This window comes from Perca fluviatilis, chromosome 23 (assembly GCF_010015445.1).
Source record: "Perca fluviatilis chromosome 23, GENO_Pfluv_1.0, whole genome shotgun sequence".
In the NCBI taxonomy this organism is placed as follows: domain Eukaryota; kingdom Metazoa; phylum Chordata; class Actinopteri; order Perciformes; family Percidae; genus Perca; species Perca fluviatilis.
The window spans coordinates 11300691-11318148 of record NC_053134.1 but is presented as its reverse complement, the minus strand read 5'-3'; the positions used below and the strand labels follow the sequence as shown (position 1 = coordinate 11318148).

Genomic DNA, 17458 nt, shown 5'->3' with positions numbered 1-17458 from the left:
CAGCGGCCCACTTGACATAAGGCTCAGTATGCTGGAATGACTGCCTCCAGGGACAATGTGTGTGGTTTTGTCTGTGTGTGTGATCTGTGAACAATGCTTGGTTCGTACTCTCAGCCGTCTGGTTTTCCATACCAGCTGAGTAGGGTGGCGCAGGTGTAGGTTAATGTGTGCACGTATCACCCTGATCACATATGCACCCACATGTCCTGTTTCCATGGTAACACCACGCCCCCTTTCAGTTCGCGTGTGCATATCACCATCCCTGTCAGGTGCAAGTTAGTCTTTTTATTTGCTTTTTTCTGTTTTATTGTGAAAAACGTCGCAAAATCTGCTCTTCAAAGGTACTATATAAATAACTTATGCACTTACATTCTAATAGTATGTTGTCAACGGGCTGACAGACCTGCTCCCACCCCCCAAACCAACACACACATGTCCAAGTGGATCAATTTAAAAAGTGTAACAAGTTACCACCACGATAACCTTAGGTCATTTCCAAGCCCCTGACTGTTGCGTGTGTGTGTCTGTGTCCTGAGTATGTGTAAGTGTGGCAGCATAAGGGGGGTCATATTAGCCGTGTAAGCCGGGGGTTGAGTAGCCCTGCCGCCTGCCTGCCGCCTCTGTGATGGGAGAACATCTGTTGGCTGTGATATGAAGCTTTGGAGTATCTCTTTCTCTCTCCTTCTCCCTCTCTCCTTCGCTAGCTCTCCCGTTTCTGTTATGAATTCCCCAGCTGTTCGGCTCCCTCCCTTCACCTAAAAACCCTGTACCGCGCCACCTGTGCAGTTTTAATGCATAATTTATCTGCTAAGTAACCACATCCGAGAGACTCATCCCTCCATCCGTCTCCTGCGTTCCCTCTTTCCCCTCAGTGTTTGGCTTGGGATGTTAAGTGGACACCTATTTTCTAATATTCTTATTTAAGTAGATTAGGGTTGATTGGGTTCCAGTGGTCGACAGTTTATCCAAGAGTTGAAATCTAGTCAGTGTAGCCTCAGCTTGAACCTGGATCTTAGCACTGTATCTCTTTATTTTATTTTTTTATGTATTTGGCTCAAATACTGTTGTTTTGTCTGAATTCACTGTAAACTGAAATGGAATGGCTGAAATGGCTTGAAAATCTATTGAATTTTTGTTTTCTTTTCAAGTATTAAAGAATTACAGAATCAGTGATTACGTTTACATGCAGCCAATAACCCGTTCAAAACCGGAATGTTAGCAATAACCCGGTCGCGCACGGCCATGTAAACACCGGCAAAAACCCGAATATGCTCATATTCCGGTTTTTAAAAACCCGAATATGCTACCTGGGTTACCCCTTTTCTAACCCGAAATTTTGGTCATGTAAACGCGTATCGGCATATCCCGATTAGTATATAATTATATACTATAATAATATAGTTATATATATGTCAATGCAGAAAACCTGCGCGCAGTATACCGGAAGTAAACAAGAAGTAGAGGTAAACATGGCGAGACGCAGCACAGCACCACACTTTTGGAGCGAGGAAGAAACCAATTTCTTTATTAGTGTGGTGAAAACCATGAATATAATGTCTTTTGTTGACGGCAGAAAGTACCGAGATAGTGAGATTTATAAGAAGGTGACCGAAAAGTTATTGCGTCTTAAGGTTGTCCGTATAGGCTACGTCCAGACGCTAACCGTGCGTCGCCGTTTACGTCGGGATATTGCCATTTGATTACAAATTCCATGTAGGAGTAACTCTCTCTGCTCACGCATGTAAACGGGTTATTCCGAATGTTTCAGAAACCCAAATAGTGACCTTAACCCGAAAATTGACAGCTTGTAAACGTAGTGATATTCTCTCACTTTCACCTCCAGATTTTTCAGAATGTCTCTGGAATCTTAACTGGCAGCAAACCAAGAAACCATAAAACCCATGTTTTGACCTCTCCATTGGCAAGCAGTCAAATATAGGATTGATTTACGGATTTGATTGATAACTGTTGAAACTTGGCTTGAGGTGCTGTCTGAAATCCTCACACATGGCACTTTTGCCTGTGCTGAAGTTTTTTTTTTTTTGTGTATAATTATAATTTTTTCTTGCTGCTTCATACAGTTGATTGCAAAAAGCCATTGTAATACTGTATATGTTGACACAGATAATTTGTTGTTTGACAAGAAGGCAAAAAAAATGAACCGCCTTTGGAATTCTTTGCATGCTCGATGTGTTAAAGCAGTTGCCTCCCCAAACATGAAATACTGGTTCTGTGTGATTTCAGTTTTTACAGCTTGTCAAATAGCCCTGTGTGCAGGCGACATTTTATGTCACTGTGTCCAATGTGTGGCCTTGCAGGCCCATAAGCAGTCGCGCTGTATTAGCCCACTGTAGCAGGAACGATGTTGCAACCACATCGTAGCTCAACCTGGTTTCTTCCCAAGGCCACGACTATGCCTCTGTGCACATACGTGTGTTTGTGTGTACTAACACAGTCTTTGTTTTATGATGCAAGGCTGCCATGCTTTATGTCTGAATATGAGGAGAGCAGGGAAGGAACGATAAAGAAGCTTGCATACCGACAAAGTCCCCTCCTCCCACTACCATGGCTGCCCCTCTCTTATCCCACCACGACAAGGCGAGCGATCAGGGTTAATGTACCAACAACCCCTCTTAACCTTGGAGGCGGGCCTCTTGGAGCCAGGTGATTGCATTGGGTTAATGTCTTTTCTCTTTACTGTACAAGAACGATTGGGCCACCCTGACATCTGTCACTCAACCCACCGTCCAATCGAGATCAATAAAGTCAAAAGGTCTGTTGTGTCACATACATTGTGATCACTGTACCTCAAATGAACTCTAAAACGTCCATAAATCAAAGTGGGGGACCCTGGTATGCCGCCTGTCAGTTAGTCAGTGTAGTACCTTTATCGGCTCTGAGAACTTACCCGACGCCAACCTCTCATCACAGTTGTTGGCAGTGAGTCATAGTGGTTTGAAAAGGAACATTTGCACTTCAGCGAAAAGGACGAAAGGTTTTCTTTTCACCATTTTGATGTATATTTTTATTGAAATGGCCACATAGAGAATATTCCTATGCTTTTTTTTTTATTTCATAAAGGGTGATTTTAGACTGCACCACATAAAATCACATTTTGTAAACAAAAATGACACTACCTGTATTTAGTAATACAACCATTTATCAGCCATTAACCTTTCATGATCAAGAGCAACGCAAATATTAATCATTGATAATAAAAAACAAGCTGCTTAATGCAACCATGCACCCTTAATATGGTGATTTTTAAAAGTTAGATATTAATTTAAAGCCATATGTTGAAAAGCACCTAATGTGTATGCTCATATTGTATACACAGTAGATACACTTGAAAAATCATAATTATGTATAAAGTTCCTATGACTTTAAGAGGAGGCAGCGTAATCCTAGCAGCTGTGATATGGCAGATTGCCCCTCGGTTGTTGATCATTCTCTCTTTTAATGGCTTAGTCAATACAGACATCATCGAGCAACAGGAAATCCAGGGTCGTCCACCTTTCTGCCACACCAACTCTGTCCCACTCATCATCGTGACTCTAATGCAGATTTCTAATGATCCCTTTCTCACTGCCAATCAAATTCTTTTCTAGAGCTAATGACAGGGATAATGTATGTACATAATATCATGGAAGGGACATCCTAAACACTAAAATAGAACATAAATGCAGAGTTATTTAAAATAATATCACTGTTTGGGCAGATTTAAGCACTGAGTGTTGTACTACATTTAGTAACAGAGGGATTAGATTTACAGCAAAAAAAAAGTTCAGGCAGTGTTTAACTTTTCATTTAAATATGCAACCTTTACAGACTTCCCTTTGATTCCATCTCACCTAGCTAGCATCTAAACAGAATACAATCAATCATAGGTAAATATGGTCCTCTCTATTCTTAGGTGTATTGTTACGCCTTTTGAAGTGAGCTTCTAAAGAAAAAAAAAAGGCTACAAGTGAACGTGCCCTCGATGGAATTAATTAACCATTCTCTCTAAAAGGGATTCATCAGGGATATAATAGGGGCTAAATTGATTCACAAAGTGCACTCTTATGACTAACATGCTCCTACAATTGTTCTCCAAGTGGGATTGGGTAATGAATTAACAATGGAACTATGTAAGAAGGGAGCCCACTCTATATTATCTTGCTCATATTACTCTATACTTCTGCTATTGTGCGACAGCTGCATTGTTTCAGAACTACACAAGTTTGTCACGGGTTGCGAGATCTGACCAACCTTGTCCACTGACGTGTGGTTGAATCTGTGGGCAGCGACATGTGCATACTGCAGCTGTCGAGTTCTGTATATATGCGAGTGCAGTAGTGAATGGAAGACAGGTTAATGAGGAATTGTTGGACTGTTTGGGCTGTATTTAGTGTAGTGCTCATAACGTTCTGTTCGAGGAGCGCTCTCTTCGGAGTGTGTCGGATTAATCACAAAAGGGGTGTAAGATGTTCTTAATTTCATAGGAGAGTGATTATATTTTTCTCAAATAGTAGAAACCTTTTTTAGAGATTCAGTTCAAAACAACTTGTAAACCAGATTTGAGTGTTGGAAATATGAGTCGGTCAGTTAGTCAGTTTTTAAATATTGTACAAATGTTTCACTTAACAGTTATAGGTTTAAACCATTTGTGTCTTTTTATCATATAAATGTAGGCACTTGCTTCATAATAAAGTGCATAGTGTGTACTTTCGAGAGCAGTGGCGATTTTTTTATCCATAGACCACACACACAAACACACACACAAGCACACACACACACACACACACACACACACACACACACACACACACACACACACACACACACACACACACACACACTACTTGAATTGACACACTGCCACCTTAAATCAGTGTTCAAACCAGCCCTCACCCCCTTGTTCTGGCACCGTGTGTGTTCAGTCATCCATCTGTCTGTGTATTCACCCACCTGTGCTTGTATGTGTAAATCCACTGTACAAATGTAGCACAGTTGCTTAGTCGTTCTAGGCTGCCGCGCTCTTCATCAAATTAGAGATATTCGGACAAAACGGCACTAAGCTAATCAGCCGCCGACTTAACTCCAAAATAGGGCTGCACTTGTCAAGGTGCTACTCTTTTTCAATCGGGTTCCGGTGTTCCAGGCTGGGAAAGTAAGACTCGCCAACAGGGAATTGATATAACGATTTGGCTATAACCAGGTATTTCTCCTTCAGGGCGCTAGGCATTGTGCATCCAGGTTTCACTTGTATAGGAGACCAATTTGGCTATTTAAGGTTACAGTGGCTGGTGTCTCAGAAAGTCATAAATTCTATAAACGGAAAATATTTTTCAATTGTGAACTACTTTTTTTTTTTTTTTTTACTGTAGTGTTGTTGAAAAAAGAAGAACCAGATGAAAAAGCCGTAGGATTACAGAGATGTTGCAAGAAAAGGGAAGTCAGGAAATAGCAGAGGAAGAGAAGAAAAGGTAGAGAAGAAAACAGATTTGTAAAATGGAAATGGGAACAGGCTTAATCCTAACCACACATGCTTGAACACTTCTTTCATGTGGCAACATGGCTCCATCATCATATTACCCCACTGGACCCACTCGAGTGTATGTGTGTGTTTTGTCATTCAGGGCTTGTGAAGGTTAGCCTAACCTGCCATCTCTCTCAGCTTGGCCTCCATTATTAGGACTTGTTGTCCTTTCAGCCTTTTTCCCATCTTTCTTTCTATCTATCTATCTCTCTCTCTCTCTCTCTCTCTCTCTCTCTCTCTCTCTCTCTCTCACATTGTCTCTGGCAGCTTGGTGGCTCTAGCGTCTGGCTGCAGTTGCAGAGCAGCAGCAGAAGCAGCAGTCACATACCTGCATTCAAGTGGAACAAACGGGATGGTTGGCTGCTCACGGAAGGTCACCAGCCCTGGGCACAGCGTGTGTGTGTGTGCGTGTGTTCGTGCGTGTGTCTGTGCATGTATTTGCGCTTTAAAAAGAGATGAAGCTCTACAGTGTTTCTAACGGTGTAAAATAATTTCATTTGGCTATGTCGATGTTAAAGAAGAGATAGTTTTACTTTTTTTTTTTTACGTGCAGTTTTTGTGAAATGTGTTTGTGTGAGTGATAGCTTCTGCTCAGCGATTACCATTCGATATCGTAAATACTCACCAGAGCTACAACTACTTCAAATGTTTTTTTTCCCCCCAGGCCTCCTTTTGTGCAACTTGGGGTAACCAAAACTTGTTTTCTTAAACATTTCATTGAAACATTTTCAGCTCAATTTGTGACCCTTATGGCGTGCTAGTTAAACGCTTCCCAAATGGCCTGCAGACATGAACGGTAACAAGCTGTGCTGCTGCTGCTTCTGCAGAAGAAGTTGGAGCACTGTGAAGCTTTGTTGCACTTTTTGACTTTCGAGTTCCCCGCCCATCTTTACTCCCTGTCTGCTCCTGTAAATCTCCTGTACTCCCCTTCTCCAGCATTTCATCTGCAGGGAGTTGATTAGCTCGCTTTCATCCTGACCATCTTGTGTTGGTGCACGTGCTTAATACAATTACTGTACTTGAAGCTGTATACAAGCACCTCTTATGGCGTGCCTATGCAGGAGCAGTTTCATTCTATCATCATCGTTTTTTATGCTTCTATTTTGATCACTCCAGGCTACATAACGGCTCACGTTTCTCTTGCGCTATGCGCCCAAAACACTACCCAAAGCAGACGGAAGCTACCACTGCTGCTGCTCTGCGTGCCACTCACGCTATGCCTCCGCGTTAGCCCCAATTCAAAAATACAGCTATAAAGAGAGTAGAAGAAGCAGCAGGATGTCATTTTCAGTGGAAAACTGATATACAAGGACGCAATGTCAGATGGGACAGCCGTTTGTTTCGTCTTATTGACTTTGTATGTACTTGTGCAACCTCTAAATTTCAATCAAGCGGTAGTTATCTCTTCAGCACATGTAGTGCTTCATAGAGTACTTTCAACGGGGAACAAATGGGTTTTTCTATCGGTCTTTGTACCCGTCTCTTGTCACTGTGACAGCCACACTCAACACAAAGCCAGAGGTCAACAGGAAGCCTTGTGGCTGCGCTTGGTGTCCAATCCCGGCATAAGCCCACCCACCTGCTACCACGCTAAAGGTGTCGCTGTGATGGCCACCAGTCTAATGAAAGGTGACACTCTAATCTTTGTCTTCCCTAATTGGTGCTGCAGGTTTGATTAAAAGCCAAGCCATCTCAGCTCAGTTGCAATGTGGGAAGCATGTTTATATTCCAGCATTTGTGACTGTGCATATAGTGTGTGCATATGGCTGCATATAAGTGTGCTCATAATGCACGTGCCTGTCTAAGGCCGTACAATCTTGGGGTTTACGGAGCGTGGCTGCGTTTTCGGTCTTCATTAACCTTGCTCGCCCTCAATCCCAAGAATTTCTACCTGCTTTTTTCCCTCCTTCCTCCACTTCTTTTCCCCTTCACTTCTTCCGCTCTTTTCTTCTTTTTTCTTTGCAGCTTTTGTGGGATGAACAACTGAATATAATTAGGTAATATGACCCTGTCTTTTTTTAGGGGGTAAGCAGGGCAGCAGCACTCGGTTCTTCTGTCACTTGTTTCATGGGTAACAGTTTGAAGCATTTCTTCAATGGTAATGACTATTGTTGTTGTTTTTTTTCCTCCAACTCTCTGTCACCAATTTCTCTGTCGCGTGCACAGAGAAACACACACACACACACACACACACACACACACACACACACACACACACACACACACAAGACTCTTGCCACTCTACATCAATAAGGTAAAAGGATAATCTTAGCATGCTGGAGAGCCAGCATATTAAAAAAAAGCCTTGGGTATGATTAATGAAGTCTTTAACACTAGCGTTGCTCTGCAGATGAGCTAAGGCAGAGTAAAAAAAAAAATGACAACATTAAAACTAGCTAATCTAATTAGCTTGATTATACCATGCAGTTAAATAATTAGCCAGAACCTAATTGGCTAATATCACTGCGCTGTTAGAATAAAAGAGTCTGCCTCTTTTCCCTCTCTTTCTATAACCTTTAAAAGTAAACACTTCCCAAATGGCCTGCAGACATGAACGGTAACAAGCTGTGCTGCTGCTGCTTCTGCAGAAGAAGTTGGAGCACTGTGAAGCTTTGTTGCACTTTTTGACTTTTGAGTTCCCCGCCCATCTTTACTCCCTGTCTGCTCCTGTACATCTCCTGTACTCCCCTTCTCCAGCATTTCATCTGCAGGGAGTTGATTAGCTCGCTTTCATCCTGACCATCTTGTGTTGGTGCACGTGCTTAATACAATTACTGTACTTGAAGCTGTATACAAGCACCCTGTATTTAGTCTTGCCAACCACCGACTCTTTCTGCTGCGTCCCTTGCTCTTTGTAAACACACGAACACACACACATCTTCTGACATCCATGCAGTTTGATATGTGGCCCAAAGCAAAGCATTTCTCCCTAATGAGCCTCCTGCTCTCTGTTTCTCATGCGGAGCCGAAAGAGAAGTAATCTTGGTGCAGCCTTGTAACGTCGTGGTTGTTTCCGAAAGCCGTTGCAGAAACAAGATTGTACCATATGCTGTCCGCATCATGGGTTCGTATTTGGCCCAATAAAATGAGCAACAAAAATGTTACCATGCCTGGTATGTCAGCATGATATTATGGTCTCTTTTATTATTGTGGTGCTCTCACCAGAATATAGAAAGAGACCGTGATATCGGTCACCAAATCAGTGTGTGAATCACTGTTATGTCTCAAGTGGGTGGGAAAAGGTGACTGGACATATCAAGGACACTCCCATCTTCCCAACATTAAACTAGTCATGTTCTGTTTCACACAATCTATTGTCTTTATTTGTATGTTTTTTTTTTGTCCTCTCAACTTATAGAATAGAATAATCAAAAGTACTTAAGCATCGTGTTTGTATTGCACATGTCTGGTATTTGTTGCGGTCACTGACCTGGATGTGTCCCCCTTGTCCCCCTTGTAGATCTGGGCTAATTATGAGGAGAAACCAGTCGAGGAGGTTGTGCATGTAACGGAAGAGAAGGAACGAGTGGCCAACTACAGAGCAGTATATGTCACCGAAATCTGCGACACCCTGCACTTCTACACCCAGGACGTAGAGACAGGTACATTGAGATTGTGTTTTTTTTTTTTTGTGTGTGTGTGTGTGTGTGTGCATGAATGCGTGAATGACGGACTCAGATGGACAAACAATCAAAATGATCAAATGTTGAAATTGTTTCGTGAACATGTATTACACCATTCTACAGTGACTATTTCATCATCCTATGGAATCCTACACAAAATACCACTATCAACATCTCTCCACACAGAGGTGCGAGCAAGGACGCTCTCCCTTTTTATTCCCTTTTAACACCAAAGCTGACTTTATGAATGACAATTATCTCTACCACTCTGACATTCCCCTCATCCCTTGCTGCAGTATCCTCCCACCAGTAGAGACAAAACAAAGGACGTCCTACTTGTTATTACTACTGAATGACAGGAATAAATCACACCATCCCCTCTTGTCACCAGTGACAGGGGGAGGTAAGGAGAGAAAAGTTCGGAGATGGGAAAACTAACAATCCTTAGTATTCCCGCATGGCTGCTCCCTCTGACAAGCGTGCTCTCTCCCCCTCTCTCTCTCTCCCTCTCCCTCTCTCTCTCTCTCTCTGTGTGTGTCTGTGTTGTACATAATACCTCCCTTCATTCTGTTGTGTTCTGGGTGACGGTCCGTCTTTTAGGTAGTATACTTAACGAGCCATCCTCTGCAATATCAAAAACAAGGTGTGTGTATATGTATACTGTACATATGCATCCGTGTGTAATTACAAGTGCATACACACATCAGTTTATCAGTAAGTTTTCCAAGGTAGCAACAGTAACTAAGGGCAGACGGAGCTCACTCTTTGGCTAAAATTCACTAAGCAACGCTTTTGCTATTTTTGCCACCACGGTCAGTATTTTTAAGGTCCACGTAATGAGAGACTGCTGGAATAACCAAAAAGCACATGTCCATGCCCCTTTCTGAATCATCATTATGATCTTTGAAAGAGTATTAGGATTTGAAGCAACCTGTCCTTGACACCTTGGGTTTTGTGACTTAATGACTGTCACAACCAAAACCTGACTCACAAACTAGCTGGAACAGATCTAAAGCTTCCATGCCAATGCCCTATCCCTTCATCGTCTGCCAGTTTGTGTGTAGGAGCAGTACAGGATGTGGAGGTCTTCCTCTCAAAGCCGCCCCCCACATCTTACTTCATTGGCAGTCGACTGTCAGAGGCCATGACATTGACTCCTTAGTTTGCCTAACTGCCGTAATTAATTAATTTGCCTCCATTTACTGCCAATTTGAGCCTAATCATCACTCACACCATAATAATCCAATCACATATGAGTGCTGAAAGCATTTGGCCCTTATTTGTTCTTTTGAATGCCCCACCTACCTTTCTTTCCTCCAGTTGTTAAGTGTGCACAAGCACGTTTTTAATCTTGGTGGCATGAGCTGCAGATTCAAATCTCAAGCCTTTACACCTCCTCTGGCTACTTCAGCTACTCTCCCCTGCAAGTCAGGAGGGATGTTAAGGTTATGTGCAGGGTTTTATCACTGAACAAAATCATGTGTCACCGGGAAGAGACTGAAATGTACAGCACATGGCACATGTTAACCTAAGGCCTTCAGCATCACTTACTGTCGGCAGTAAAAAAAAAAGAAGAAGAAATGTACAGGCAAAATGTGTTTTTTCCTATTTTATGGAATATCTAAGGGAGTTGGAGTTTAGGGGCTTTTGGCAGACATGCAGTGACTAAACTCCACATGAAAGAGCAAACCAAAGTGTTTTTATTGATTCCTAAGCATATTTCTCATGTATTCTTTATATCTATAAGGAACCTAGGGAAACCGCAAGATGCAAATTATTTACAACTTTTTCTCAGTTGCAACATAAGTGTTGCATTTAAAGATTCTACACAAACTGCATTTTTTTATATTGCTGTTCTCAGTGTATTTTGACAGGAGAGCTGTGATATATTTAATCTTTTCCATATAAAGGCATGATTTTAGATGATCCAGCAATGCTGGGGCTTTTTTTATTTATTTATTTTTCCCTTTAATTGGCCCGTGTTCTTCCACCAAGAGGCTTTAGTTAAAAAAAATTCAAAAGTGTTATTCTCAGCAGGAGGCAAAACCTGACCAGTCCCCACCCCTGCCTCCTTCTCCTCATCTCTCTCTATATCACGTTGTTTGCCCCTCCCCGCCTTCCTCCGTCTCTTTTTCTCCCTTGCTCTCTTTCATATTCGCTGACGCTTCCTCAAAGCTACATTAAGTCATACCAACCCCTTGAAGAGCACATCAAAGTGTTAGGGCCTGTAAAATCATACAAGCTGAGTGCTTTGCAATATCATTACATGTTCCACCACCCCCCCTCTTCCCTTTTCCTCAATTTCTGAAGTGAAGGAATTTATATACTCTGTCGGAATTTCATAAATACACTTTTGATTGCAACTGATGACAACATACCACTTACCACATAAATGATAGAGCGGTTATAGTGTGTACCATAGTTCATGTTCCCAATCATGTGAAATAGATTTTTTTGTATATGTTATGATTGTTCTCATCCCCTCATATATATATATATATATATATATATATATATATATATATATATATATATATATATATATATATATATATATATATTATATATTTTATATATATATATATATATATATATATATATATATATCATCAAATATTTGTATCGATATTGGCCTTAAAAATCTTTATCGGTCGGGCTCTACTGTCAAGTAATTGATTCAGAACAAAACCAAATGGGAGATATATATATATAATATTAGCATTCAAATGCAACCAACAAGTTACCACAGAGTTAAATCAACACCTTCATGATGCATCTTATCAAAAATCAACCTTCTTAGATCCACATTATGCTACGAGTTGGATTGTTCGCTACCACGACACCTAGGCATTATCACCTGTCCTGTTACAAAATTACCGCCTATTCAGTCAGTGTTTTTGGCAACCACTACCAGCACTCCATTTGCCAGTTGGAGCAAACACTTTAATTGAGTTCTCCTTGACCATCGTTGAGGTGTAGCACACTTCTGACATGGAGTGCAAGCCTAACTGGCTCTCCCCTGGTCTCACCTGAGGTTCACTTTGGAAGCCAGGAACAAGCCTCAGTGAAAGTACCTTGAACGAGAGAATAAAACCATGTCGCCATTGATGATAGTTGCGAACCCAATAACCACAGCTTTTATTGTGGGTGTAAAGCTATTCGTGAAAAATAGCTGCATTTATAAAAACAAAAATGATTGAAAATACAGCTGCGACTGGCACAGAAAGTCATTTTTCTGTCTGCAGTTAAGCTCCCATTTGCTTCCACCGTTGTTTCAATGAGATAAAATTAACTTTATTAATTCGACGTAGGAAAATTAAAGTGTCACAGATGAGAGAAGAGAACGAAAAGCAGTGAAATATTCCAGGTAGCAGAATAATACTAGCAATCAGGAGAAGGAGGTTAAAACTTTCATAATATGGAAAGATAAATAAGTATGCTACCCCAGTAAGAACGGGGTATGCTAGATTGGGTCAGCAGAGGCAGATGGCAGCAGATAATAGCAGTCCAGTAGGGCAAGATACCAGATGTTGTAAAAGCATACAGTAAGTGGACAGTACATCTGTTACAGAGCAATAAAGAAGACAAAGGCAAAACAAAAAAACAGTAGGGTTACAGCCATTAATATGTAAATGCTGTATCCAAACTATTAAGCTGGTGGGAGTGTGGCTATCTTCTATGCCTGGATGTGTTTATTTCTTTATTTATTGTGGTCTGTTAAGAGCAGTGGTGATTGAAGTCTCCACAGCTGTTGCACTTAAATGAACAAACATAGGCCCTTGAAATAATCTTTATGCTGTTATCGTCTAAGTGATTCTCATATTTTGTGGAGAAAGTGCAGTTTATAATATCTTTTGTTCCCCGGGGGTCCTAAGCGCTCCGTACCCCTTTTCCCATTTTAATTATTCACATTTAATTACTCTTAAGTGCTGCTTTTGTATATATGGGTATCTTTACACAAGCTCGATAAGTGATTAATTTCACGTTAGGAATGTGTTTTTTTTCCGAGTCACTGAGAAGCTTGAGGGATTGCGCTTTTTAATCCTCAGTTTATTTTAAGGGTCTTTATCTGTTGCAGTATGTGTTTATCTCTCATTGTCTCACTTTCCTCCCCACAAATATTGTATCTTCTTCATACTGCTTTCTCTCTTTTCTCTCCCTCTTTTCCTTGTGCGTGTGCGCGTGCGCGCTTTCTCTCCGGAGGCTATATGTAATTACTGTCAGAGGGGGACCTGCATAGATCTGTGTGACCTTGCACACTAAAAGACAAAGGCCACTCCAGGCACAGGGGGGAGTAAGTGACTCTATGCTGTTCATGGTTGTTGCTTTGCCACTATGCTGGAGAGTCCACATAATTAAAAAAACAAAACAAAAACAAAAAACTTGCTAAATATAGCCCTGAAGTCATTATGGGTGCCAAAATGTCTGCAACCTGAGCATGGGATGCTCTGCCACTTAAATCAAAGACATAAAGTACAGGAGTATTAGTTTCCCTAAGAACTCTTAATCAGTGCCCCAATTCCATAGTCCGTACGAATTATTGGAAGGTTTTGAATAGAGCTAGAGGGATACATTGGATGCTTAGTGCAGATATGTAATCCCCAGCATGATGTTTGTTCCATTTTTGTAACCATGCTTGTTATCACCTGTTCTTTTTGTTGTATACACACCTGATTCCTGTGTATGAGTTAGACACAGCACACAGACATGTTAGATCCTGCCTGCATGGACTGTCCTGGCCTACAGACTGTATCACTGGACAACATTCCTACAGGGTTTTCTTTGCCTAGCTAGCAGCCTCCTACCGATTTGGACCTCACTTACTGTAGTTGTCACCTCCGAGGGGCTGGATTGCGAGGCCCGGGCCCCGACCGACAAACACACATTTTCTGCCCATCTCCAGCCTCAGCTGCAGCGCAGTTGGCGGTACATCCTGTCTGGTGCTTGTTTCCTGGCACCCATACAGACTCATAATGAGTAGAGTCGTTCCCCCCAACCAGGTGCCACTCCGTCCACATTATTCACACTTCTACCTTTTACACACAGCAGCTGTTCATCACCTAATGATGCTGGACCGAGCTACTGATGGAGCAAGGCAGGCAGGGAGCTGTTCTCTCTCTGGCTACACTTCAAACCAGGGCCTTTTCTGTCTTTTGAAATTGAATTCCATTACATTGAAATGTAATGTTTCAATCTTCATTTTTCATGGGCTCGTTTTCTTTACTGCCAGTTGAGAATTGTTATATTGGCTCAGGCTTGTTAACTTGTTCTCTCTTTGTGTTGGTCCCCTCTTTAATGTATGCTTTCCCACACATCATCTTCGGCCAATATGGCCTCCCTACAGTGATTCACACAGTACCTCGGCATCAGCATCTTTCTTGTAAAGTCTATATTAAGTAGAGACAAGTTGCCACAGTAACCCTGGTATTCACAGTGTCGATTTCAATAAGAGGACATGAGAATTACTGTAGCATTTCATATTGATCAGGCTGAGTGGCCCGCTAATTGGATGTCATGTCAAGGCAGCCAAGTGATGATTACTTTATACAATAGAGCTTAATAAAAAAAACAAGGGTGCACATTTAGAAATGGTAATCTCATTGCTGCCTGCAGTATTTGCTTAATTTTTTTCATTCTGGATGAAATATCTTCCTGTGGCAAGTCAGTCATGGGTTGAGATAATTAACTCCTACACCGGAGCGTTATGAAATGACTTTTTTTTTTCAAAAGCATTTGAGGAAGTCATTTTTTCTTAATCATGCGAGTTCTTTGTTGAACAGTCTAATTAAAACAATAAAGTAAAGGAATTAATTGTGAAATGAAAAAATTAACTCCGATTTCAGGCTACAGACAAAAGAAATGCAACAAAGTGCTAAATGTGACCATTGTATTAACGATTATGTTAAATAGTTTAATGGTCCTATCAAGGAGAGAATGGCTGCATTTGCTATAGTGGCCCTCACTGTCTATAACACCGTTTTAGTTTTAAAGAGCCTGAACAAATTGTCTTTGCCGTCTAAATAATTAGAGCACACTGTGCACTCAAAAGTTCTCTCTGAGGATTTTACACAGTTGTGGCCCATGTATGTGTCTTTTATGTCTTGTGTTTCATTCAGTTGAAGGGTGTACAAGGCCTTGTTATGTGCTATTCGTATACCTACAGTGGATATAGTAACAAAGCAGGGGAATGGAAGTTGCAGTAGATGCAGCAGCCGATGCTGCTGTTTTTCACTTTCCCTGCTCCCTGCCATTGCAGCAGATGCAATATTTAGAGGTCAGACCCTGCCCAAATGATCCTCCCCCCTCCCAAGGCATTCATTGTTAAATCAGATATGCAACTTAGCTTCTAAAATGTCAGCTCACCTGTCGGTTTGAGGCGGGGTGCTTTTGGTTTTCTTCATCTTCACTATCCAAGCGAGCCTGATTTGCACTAATGTCAACTTCTAGGTCTATTACCTGCTGAATGGCTGAATTACACTTTTCGCAGTGGTGAGCCACTTACAGGTCCAAATGAGGTTCTCTTCAAAATTGGCTAGGCTCGCACTCCCCGGTCCTCTTTCCCAAATGTTGCACAGAGCCATCCTATGAATATATTTGGACTCTTCACAATCAAAACGGGACTGTTGTCAACGAGGCTCGACCAGTGGCAGAGAGGGGAGCAGGAGAGACTGATTCAAAAAGAGAGCCACAGATGCCGTCTCTGTTTAGATTTTCAGTGATGGTTTTTCCAATTACAGAAACAGTAATTTGCTGTAAAAGGCTCCAGACTGCCGGGAAGGGTAGAATGGAATAGGGTAATTGTTGGTGGTAGTGGGGGATGGGGGTATCGCATGAGATATAATCCATATCACTCTCCAGTGGGAGTGGAGCAGCATTAGTCAAGCAAGGGGGATCATTTGTTTTTTATAGTGGCCTCCCTCAACGCTCAGCAGATGCTGACACCGCTTTAAACATCAGTCATAAAGGGGAGTAAATGGCCTTTCTCTTGTCTTAGCTCCCTTTTTGTCACACTGTGTCTTTAGAAAGTGTACAAATATCCTCGGGTGAGCGCCGGCTCATTGTTGACCAACCACAGAGGGCATTCGACTCATAACAGCCGTGTGTGTGTTTGCTTGCACACGCAAATGCAGGCCTCTAGAGTCAGTACATACTGTACAGATCCTGTGTTTTTTTTTGTTTTTTTTTGTCAGTGCGGCCCTTGACCTTTTTTGAAGTGTTGCTTGCATGTCCTGAAACGCAGCCATTCCCCTAAAGCCCCTCCAAACCTCATGCATATTTAACACCTCAAACTAACAGGTGAGCTAAAGCACAAAGCTCTGTTCAGCAGCTGTGATGGTAGATGATGCACCATCCGTGCGTCCACACAGACTTTGACCACTCAGCCAGTGCGCACAACAACAGCTCTGCAGTGTTTCTAAGATGAGCAGGAAAGTTGATGCAAAAGATATTTGCGTGTCCGCTTTAGTTTGACTGTGTCTCAATCCTCTAAATGTTGTCTTCCCTTTTCCCAAATTATAGTCAATTAGAGTCAGGTTTATGCTTTCGGGTCCTACAGTCATTTTGTTTCTCCAGCAGGTGTCCTTTTCATAGATGCACTCCACTTTGACTCCTAATTCTTTCAACCAGGAAATGAGAATGCTTTCATAAGCAACCATTGCTCTCTTGGCCTCTGTCATATTGTGATTATTTACCCTTCTGTGGTTTAATGGCTTTGGTAAACAGCTTAATAGAATTCAGTATTGCCTTGGGATGTGTAGCGAAAGGGCACATGATTCACTGTTTTCATTGGCTTTTTGCCCCCCTCCCCCCCCACCCCCTTGTCTCTGCTAATACACCGTGTGCCACAATATAATCAAATGCGATCATAACCAACCTGTAAAACTGTTGTAATTCTCTCTCACCCTCTCTCTCTCTTTCTCTCTCTCTTCCTTCTCCATTGTTTTCTTGTATAATACATTTTTTTTTAAGCCTAATCGCTCTCTCACTCTGCACTGGCCATTCACAATGTAATTATATATGATTTACAAACAGCTGCAGCCATAATGGTGTATAAACAAATTACAGAAGGAGGGTGAAAAAAAACAACCGAGGAATAAAGAGATGAAGACATAGAGAAATTGGCCAGCATCAGGCACAGTCAGTGGTTTGGCTGTTTTGTGGATCATTGCTTTGGCTCTCCCTTCAACACAAAATGAGCACTCACGCTCTACATAGTTTACCCCTTCTGCACGCAGATATTTAGTTGTCTTTATGCCAACGTTAAATAGGAATCTGGCTCTGTAATGCAGAGTGTTCTCCTAGCAGCACTTTCTTC

General features: G+C 41.7%; 1 protein-coding gene across 1 annotated transcript in view; it reads left to right on the top strand.

Moving 5' to 3' along the window:
* The window catches only part of snd1 (staphylococcal nuclease and tudor domain containing 1), a 178449-nt gene that overhangs the window by 130294 nt on the left and 30697 nt on the right, over nucleotides 1-17458 (top strand). The window contains exon 18 of the mRNA XM_039791245.1: nucleotides 8982-9123. Coding sequence (XP_039647179.1) covers nucleotides 8982-9123 — 142 coding nt within the window. The remainder of the gene's footprint in view (nucleotides 1-8981; nucleotides 9124-17458) is intronic.